Below are 9118 nucleotides of genomic sequence, written 5' to 3'. Positions count from 1 at the left end.
CTGCAGTGGACTTGAAACAGAGCGTAAGAAATGCAGCGGGGGCGGAGTCAAGGGGAACAGGCATGGTAGGTCAGACAGTCTCATGGACTGTGCCTTGACACTAGGTTTTAGTCTAAATCACAATCGTTCTAAATATTTGTGTGCATTTATGTTTGGGTCCGTGCATGCCACCGCTTATGGAGGCTAGAGGAGAACTTGTAGGAGTCGGTACTGTCTTAATTCCCCATTTTTGAAACAAGCTCTCGCCAGATCCCCAAAGTGACTTGGAACTTCTGGGCTCAAGAGATCTTCCTGAATAGCTGGTAACAAGGATTATTGTCTCTACTTCTGAGACAGCACGGGTTATGTAAAGACCCTTAAAAAGAAAATTTTAAAAAGCAAAACCTAGGCGTTAGAGAGATGGCTCAGCAGTTCAGAGCACTGACTTCTCTTCCAAAGGATCCAGGCCCATTTTTCTTTTTAAAGGATAGGGTGGTAATGGCACACACCTTTAATCCCAGTACTAGGGAAGCAGGAGGATCTCTGTGAGTTCGAGGCCAGCCTGGTCTACAGATCGAGTTCCAGGACAGACAGGACTACACAGAGAAACCCTGTCTCGAAAAACCTAAAACAAAACAAACAAACAAACAAAAGACCTTTACCAACATAAAAATAATTGTCAGTTTATGGACTCTTCTGAAAGAGGACCCTGGGCTCCCCATGGGTTATCTCGATCATGTTTTGAAAATTCTCAAGACTGTTATACTTGCTTCTCTGAGATATAGGGTGAGCCTGGAATACTGTTGTTGCCACAGCAATCTCCCACCTATGCTGGTGGTTTTGAGTTCAAAATCATCCACAAATGGTAAAAGGTCATTGAGACATTCATAAATGCTCTTTAAAAAGTACTAATCATTGTTGGAGGTTATGTATGAGGGTGTTAACTTTCATGTGTGAGGGATATATGTACAGGAGTAATAACTTCCACGCGTGAGGGCTATATGTGCAGGAGTAATAACTTCCACGCGTGAGGGCTATATGTGCAGGAGTAATAACTTCCACGCGTGAGGGCTATATGTGCAGGAGTAATAACTTCCATGCGTGTGTCTGGGATTGTTAACTTTTATGTGGGGAGTCATACGTGAAGAATCAACTTTTGTATATGAGGGCTATATAGGTGTGTGGGACTAACATTCTGGGTTCTGTTCCCCCTGCCTTGTTGATGTAAGGTAACTTGATGTCTCTGCTGCTGTGTTTCTGCTACATATTTGAGGCTATTTGGTCCATGAAGTTTCAAGCCATTCTTGGTTCTGCATCTCCTCAAACCATAGGAGTGCTAGGCCTGAGGCAGATGCCCCACATCCGGCTTTCCCATGGTTCAGGATTTTTAGACAAGGCTTTACTCAGAGCAGTCTTCCAGCATAGTTAAAGACTTTTTGATTGGCAAGGAAGCCATTGTATCTTCTTTAACAGGGAAATTTAGTAACATTTTTGTTGTTATTTTTTGTTGTTTTGGGGACTGTCTCTACCTCCTGAGTACTGGAGTTATAGGCCTGTATCACCACTTTCAAATCTAGTAACATTAAAAAAAATCTTGAGTTTTAGTAAGGATTAACTTGTTTGGTATTAAATGTTTCTATTAAAAATATTGTGGCTATTTTTTGTATGGTGTGTTTGTGTGTATGCATATACAAAGAGAAAGGAGACCAATGAACATGGTCAGGTCCTTAACATGTATCTTCTCTGTCACTGTCCACCCTACTGAAAAATATTACATTCAAATGTTGTACAAGTGTGTGTGTGTGTGTGTGTGTGTGTGTGTGCCTGCCATGATGCATGTGTGTTTAGTGGGCAGGATTTGGTTACACTATATGGGATGCTGGGATCAAACTAATTCACAATTAGTGACAAGTGCCCTTACTGAGCCATCTTAGTGTGTGTGTGTGTGTGTATGCATGTATATACACATGTGTATACCACATTTGGGGTGCCCTCTGGGGCTAGAAGAGCATATCAGAGCCCCTGAACTGGTGTTACAGGCTGTTAGGAGCCACTGAATCTAGACTCTGAAAACTAAACTCAGCAGAGATGAGAGATGAGAGATGGCTCAGCAGTTAAGAGCACTAGATCTCACTATGCAGCTTTCCTGGAAGTATGTAGACCAGGCTGGCTTCTCAACTGGAAGTATGTAGACCAGGCTGGCTTCTCAACTCAGGAGATTCGCCTGCCCGTAACTCCGAGTGTGTGACACTACGCCCGGCCTCAATCAGATTTTTAAAGTTATTATTTATTATTATTATTTTGTTTTTGAGACAGGCTTTCTCTGTAGCTTTGGAGCCTGTCCTGGAACTCACTCTGAGGACCCAGCTAGCCTCAAACTCAGAGATCTGCCTGCCTCTGCTTATCGAGTGCTGGGATTAAAGGCGTGCGCCACCACCGCCTGGCTAAAATTATTTTTTATGATACTGCGGTAAGATAACCACATATACAATCATGCTGGAGTTTACACTGAGTATTAACAATAGTCAATATTTAACATACTGTATGATGACTCCAGACTCAGCGTGCTTGGAATAGTCTTCCAACGCACCCCAAAGACTGCGACCAAAATCATATTTGTAAAATAAAGGCGACAGTGTGATTTAAATAAAAACCCGAACTTAGAATCTGGGTTCCTATCCGTTCTCTACTATTTAGAGAGACACAGGAAACACACACTGCTCCCAGTCCTGACGTCGCGAGTTCGATCCCCGACCCGAGCCCCCTTTGACTTAATTCTAAGAGTCACAGTCGTTCGTCTCGCGCCTAGTCGAACTTCACAGCTCACTCTCCTGCCAGTTCACCTAGTAACTCTAGTTCTCAGGCGAATTAGCGCCTGAGCGCGACCCGGAAGGAGAACCCACCCTTCCGCCTCCGACTCGCCAATCACCGCGGGCTCCCCTTTTCGCAGCCGGGGTGAGACCCACCCTCAGGCAGCCGCTTGGTCTGGCCCAGGGTAGGAGCAGGCGCGTGCGCAGTGGCGCCGGGGGCCCTTCCGGTGCGGAGGGCACAGACAGAGTCTACGGACGCGGGCGCGCTCACTAGCACGCACGCCCTCCTCTCGCGCCGCCGCGGTCGTTCCCGCGTCCACCAGCAGCGCCGTCACTTCGGCAGAGATGCTGCGGGCCTGTCAGTTATCCGGCGTGACCGTCGCGGCCCAGGTGAGCGTGGGGTCCCCCTGAGGGGGCGCGTGGTCACACTGACTGCAGACTGCCAACGGACAACGGGAGAGGCGTCCATTATGCGCATCCCCTGCGCAGAGGCGCGCCGAGGGTGTCAGCGGGAAACTGAGGCAGCCCACTGGGGCGGCCGCTCGACTGGAATGACTAGAGGCTTATTGCTGAAGAAGCGGGCTGGGGTGTGGAGCGCTCGCGGGGAGGCGGGTGTGTGCTGCCGAGGCGTGCCCTGGTATCCAATCAGTACCTCGTTGCTTCGGTCTGGGACCAATCCTGGCCGCCGGTGTCTGGGCCGCCGGTTGGGCACGTGATAGGTTTCCAATCGGGAAGGTCGGGGCGGGAGAACTACAATTCCCAGCAGGGATTGCTTCTGAGGGCTTGTTGCATCTTTAATAAGTAGGTTCCTGGACTGGATGAGAGCCTGAGTTTTAGGGGTCAAGGTTGCAGTTAATCTGGATGGGTTGCTTTTGTTTTCGTAGTCTAGAGCACCTTTGAGCTATTCTCACTCTACAATAAAAAGAAAGATTTTTGTTTCTGGATCTTAAACTTATAGTGCTTGAGGAAGGACAAGAGTCGTGACCTTGTGCTCATTTCTAAAATTATTTTGGGGATCAGTGTCTCTAAGCACTTAGGACCGTGTCTGACATTCAGGTATCCTAGGCACTCTGTTTTGCTTTTTTTTTTTTAAAAAAATCATAACTATTTATATAACTTTCTACCGTTGAAAATAAAAATCTTGTTTCCATTGCTCAGGATTTCCAGAAAATTAATACTTTGACGAAAGGTTGTGAGAAACATGGTGCAGAGTCGAGCAGTAATTGGATAAAATCCCTAGACCGGGCCCTCTAGAAATGATAGAAGTTAAGCGGTTTTCTTTTTGATTGTTTTTGGTTTTTCGAGACAGAGTTTCCCAGTGTAGCCCTGGCTGCTCCAGATGGAACTCGCTCTGTAGACCAGGCTGGCCTCGAACTCAGAGAAATTCACTTGCCTTTGCCTCCCGAGGGCTGGGATTAAAGATGTGCGGCACCACCGCCCTGCAAACAGTTTTGTTATTTATGTTTGATTCTCTCCCTGTCCATCCGTTTCTTGCATAGGGAATTGAGACCCGTGTTAATTTTCTATTTATCAAACAGTTTGTAACAACACCCCCATTGATTGCTGTCCCATCATGTTCAGAGCAAAGTCTAGGCTCTTCTCACACCTTGATTCCTATCCTGTCCATCACTGTCTTACAGTAGCACCTCCAGCAGACACATTACTGGTGGTGTTTTGTTTTGTTTTGTTTTTGCTCTGAACTCTTCACAGGTCTTTGCTTGACTCACCCCCTTTATGCAGGTACTTTCTTAATAAATCTGCCTTCCCTTTGGAGCTGCGTTTCCTTTCTAAAGTGGACGTGGACCACTCTTCTGTACATCACTCTCACTTTGCACCTGAGTATTTGTATGTCAGCATTACCTGACATACGTGTGTTTCCTACATTTAAAGTGTAAGTTGCAAGTTAAGTGTGGTGTTACATGCCTGCAATCCCCCGCTGGCAGAAGGGTCCAGCTAGGTCTCTAGTTAAATCTCAGGTCAGCCTGGTCTACCTATAGGAAGATCCTGCCCCATAAAAAGTTGTTAAACTCCACAACTAGCCTGTGCCTATCTTGTTCAATGCTGTATTTCCAGCAGTGACAGCTTTTACTAGATGCTCAGTACATGTGGCGTGCTTGAGTGAGCTGTGGTTTTTTTTCTTACTCTCAAAAGTGCCCTGACTTTGAAACCCACCCTTAGGCTTTAGGGCTTCTGGTGGTGTATTAAGTTAGGGTTCCAGAGAAACAAAACTGTGTGTGTGTGTGTGTGTGTGTGTGTGTGTGTGCGCGTGCGCGCGCGCGCGTGTGCCTGTGCCTGTGTCTATAGAATGACTGATTTATAAGGGCTGAGTTCACATAGTTATGGGAGTTGGTAAATCAAGAATCTGCAGTGTGGGCTGGCAGAGCAGAGACTGGGGGAGCCAGGTGCAGTTGCAGTCTGCAGGCCAGCCATATGGAAACTTGGGAGAGCAGCTGGCACAGCACCAGCCCAAAGGCCCTGTGCTGGGGAAGTTCTTGTTTTTTATTCTAGGAGGCCTTCAGCTGTTTGCCTGAAGCTCACCCATGTTATAGAGGGCAGTCTACTTTACTAAAAAGTTCACCACTTTAAATATTAATCTTAGTCAAATACACGCGTGCACGTGTGTGCGTGCACACACACCCATCACCATCAGAGATAGTACCTTCTTCATTCTTAGTCTCACTTCAAAATCCTTGAATTTTTATGTGTATTTTTTTAATATTGTTCTCTTTTTTTTAAGAAATGTGCTTTTAAGTTCTTCCTCAGTGTTTTTCTCCCCTAGTTCTTTCACTGTAACACAAGGTTCAGTCTTTGAGAGGTGATCATTAGATCTAGAGGACCTGACCTGAGTCTGGGCTAAGCCTCTCCTCCCACGCCTCATACTTGGAAGTAGTCATTTGTTCATGTCTTCCTCGTTTGATCTAGGCCAGAATATTGAGAATTAATGTCGTAAGCTTTCTTTGCTTATACTTAAGAAGAGGGGAGGGGCCGGAGAGATACTCAGTGGTTAAGAGTGGCTGCCTATTCTTCCAGAGGACCTGGGTTCCATCCCCAGGATCCATGTGGCCTGCAAGTGTAACCTCCAGTTCCTCTGGATCTGATGTTCTCTTCTGGCCTCGCATACAACATGTCGGTGTGTATAGAGACACATGCTGGCAAAGCATCTGCACACATAAATAAAAATAAATAAAAAATTTTAAATGTCCTAATTCAGTTTGTCCTTATAAATATAATACTTTTACAGTATTTTCTTTTGTTACTTAAAAAGTTTTTATTTAAAATGCTTTTTCATACAATCTATTTTGATCAGATTCTCCCCTCTCCCCTAGTCCTTCTCTATCCAAGTTCATATTCAAGTTCATATCAACAAAACAAAAAGTAGGGGAAACAAAAAATAAAAAATAAACAGAAAAGGACAAACTTTAAAAAAGAAAAGTAGAAGCAAAAAAAAAAAAGCAAGAAAAATGAAAGCACACACACAAAACATGTGCTTCATTTTGTGTTAGTCAACTAGTCCTGGGCTTGGGCCGCCTTAGAGTGTGGTTGATACACACCCAGGGGCTCCATGGAGAAGGATTTGTCCTTTCCCAGCAGCTATCACTTAGGAATAGCTTCTCCGTCAGGGGTGAGACTTTGTCTTTCCTTTCTCTTCCCAGTGCTGAGATTTTGACTGGTTTGAACCTGTGCAGGTCTTGTGGGTGCTGTCATAGTGTCTGTGTGTTCATAGACATCAGTCTTGTGTTTTGAAGAGGCTGTTTCCTTGGAGTCACCCACCACCTCTGGCTCTTAGGATCTTTCTCCTTCACAGAACTCTGAGCCTTGAGAGGGGAGGTTTGATACAGACATCATCTGTAGGGCTGAGTGCTCCAAAGTCTCTGTGCACGTTGTCCAGTTGTGGATCTCTTTGTTACTTACTGTCAGTGACAAGAAGAATCTGTGATGAGGGTTGAGTGATGCTCTGGTTTATGGGTAGAGCATTGTCCTTAGGAGTTATTGTACTCTCTGTTCCCTCAGCAGAGTAATAGTGGGTTTTCCCCTAGGCCCGTAACCTGTCTGGTCTCAGGTTCTCAGCCACTGTAACGGTGTCAGCACCTAGCCTGACTTCTGGCTTCTGAGATCACTGTACATACACATATACATACATTCAAGTAAAACATCCATACATGTAAAATAAAAATAAACTTTAGCTGCTGGTTATGCTGGTGTACACCGGTAGGATTTGCTGAAGGAGACAGAGGCAGGAGGATCATTAGTTCCAGGCCAGCCTGGGCTACACATTAATAAATAAATCTTTAAAGGAAAAAAGAAAGACTACTGTTTTGATGGTGAACCAGGCCAGTTTGTTTAACTAAGACCAAGGCTGAATTTGTCTGTTAGTGATGCAGACTGATAACCACAGATGCTAGAAAGTAGTTCAGTCGATCTGTGCAGCCCGCTCTTTGCTCCTGCTCATATTTCATCCTATTTATTATTCTTCCTTTTCCTATCTCTGTACCTAAGGTCACCTCAAAAATGTTGGGCCTGGTGATGCAGTACAAGGATAAAAAGAATAAAAGAAAAACACACTTGGGAAAGATCAAAAGACCTAAAATACTTTACTAAAAAAGAAAAGAAAATTATTTTAAAAGTATGCAAAAAAAGGTCAAGCCTGTTGAGGCCAGAGGCTTCTAAACCATTTTTATAAACACATCTTACATAATGTAGTGTCCTTGAGTGAGAAATAGTGTAAAAGGTATTTGCACATATGCAGGGAATACTAAAGGATCAGATTTTGGTTTTGGTTATACTAAATAGTACCTAGCATTTCCATAATTCCCATAACCAAAAAGTACCTCTTTCTGTCTAGGATGCAGAATATTTTTCCCAAAGTACTTTGTTTTTGTGGGATGATACTCTTTGTTTGTTTGTTTGTTTGTTTGCTTTGTTCTGAAACAGAGTTTCTCTGTGTAGTCCTGACTGTCCTAAAACTTGCTCTGTAGACCAGGCTGGCATCAAACTCAAGAGTTCTGTCTGCTTCTACCTCCTGAGTGCTGGGATTAAAGGTATGAATCACCACTGCCCAGCGTAAAGAATTCTATTCATATATTTATTTATTTTTAAGGACAGGTTTTCACCGGGTGGTTCTGGCCAGGCTGGTATTTGCTTTGTAATCTAGGCTGGCTTTGAACTTGTGACTGTCTTCTTTCTAGGATAATAGGGGTATACCTGATGACATGATTGTCATCTCCCCCCTTTCTACCTCCTCAGTTGTATTTATTTATTTATTTATTTGGTTTTTCAGGTCAGGATTTCTTTGGATAACCTTGACTGTCCTAGGACTAGCTCTGTAGACCAGGCTGGCCTTGAACTTACAGAAATCTGCTTGCCTCTGCCTCCCAAGTGCTGAAATTAAAGGCATGCACTACCAGTGTCCCCTGCCTATACCTCTGAAGTTCTGGGATTATAGTTGTGTACCACCACTCCTGGCTCTTATAAGGTATTTTAGTTGTAAGAAAATTAAAGTTGCATATAAATTTGTATTTCAGATGTACAAGTGGTCATTGGTAGTGTTAAGTTCATCAGCCAGCAAACTTTATTGTGGAATCTAGAACCCTGGCATAGGATTCACAGGGGACTTTTCTTCTGTAGTGCCTGTCTGCTTTAGGACTGTTCCACTGTATGCTGGTTTCTTTATGTATTCTCTTGGTTGGTTGGTAAAGCTGAGGAATTATATATTTTTCTTGGCTTTTGTTTGTTGAAGCATGTTTTTATAGGTAGAAGCATTGGTGCTAACCTTATGACACTGATTGCAGGGTTATGTGTCAAGACAAATTACTTTCCTTTCTACATCATAGGCCATTAATAAAATGAATCCTAAAATTTAGAAGTAGTCAATATTTTGTGTGCCAAAATAGAAGGTTTGGGTTTTATAAAATAAAGACACTGTTTGAGAGAGCAAACTAGAGGCAACCATTATACTTGACAGTGATTTAGGCAGGTTTGATGTCAAATACATAAGCAACAAAAAGTATCTCCAAAGCTAGGCGTTGTGGTGCATACCTATAGGCTCTAGTGCCAGCGAGGCAGAGGCAGGAAGATCCAGAGTTCAAGATTGAGCTGGGGAGATGACTCAGCTGGTAAAGTGCTTGTACACCAGCATGAGGACCTGAGTTCAAGTTCCCAGCACACACTTGAGGAGGAATGCAACCCCATTGCTGAGGAAGAAGAGGGAGATTCCTTGAGCTCACTGACAGCCGGTCTAGCTCCAGATTCGGTGAGAGGCTCTGTCTCAAAAATTAAAGTGGGTAACTATTGAGGAATACATCTGACCATTCCCTCTGGTCTCATGTATC

The 9118-nt window shown here is 44.1% G+C and overlaps 1 protein-coding gene across 11 annotated transcripts in view; it reads left to right on the top strand.

The window, feature by feature from the left end:
* Positions 1-2985: 2985 nt before the first annotated feature.
* Positions 2986-9118, top strand: part of Immt (inner membrane mitochondrial protein) — a 39066-nt gene continuing 32933 nt past the window's right edge. For 9 of the 11 annotated variants that reach the window (XM_038318718.1, XM_038318716.1, XM_038318711.1 and 6 more), the window contains exon 1: positions 2987-3179. In XM_038318718.1, the coding sequence (XP_038174646.1) occupies positions 3135-3179 (45 nt within the window). In that variant the 5' untranslated portion in view covers positions 2987-3134. Of the gene's footprint in view, positions 3180-9118 lie in introns of all 11 variants that reach the window. The other 2 variants (XM_038318709.1, XM_038318715.1) reach the window with 2 other exon arrangements.

This window comes from Arvicola amphibius, chromosome 2 (genome assembly GCF_903992535.2).
Source record: "Arvicola amphibius chromosome 2, mArvAmp1.2, whole genome shotgun sequence".
Lineage (NCBI taxonomy): Eukaryota > Metazoa > Chordata > Mammalia > Rodentia > Cricetidae > Arvicola > Arvicola amphibius.
Note: the sequence above shows the minus strand (reverse complement) of the source record. Positions and strands in the feature narration are given on the sequence as shown.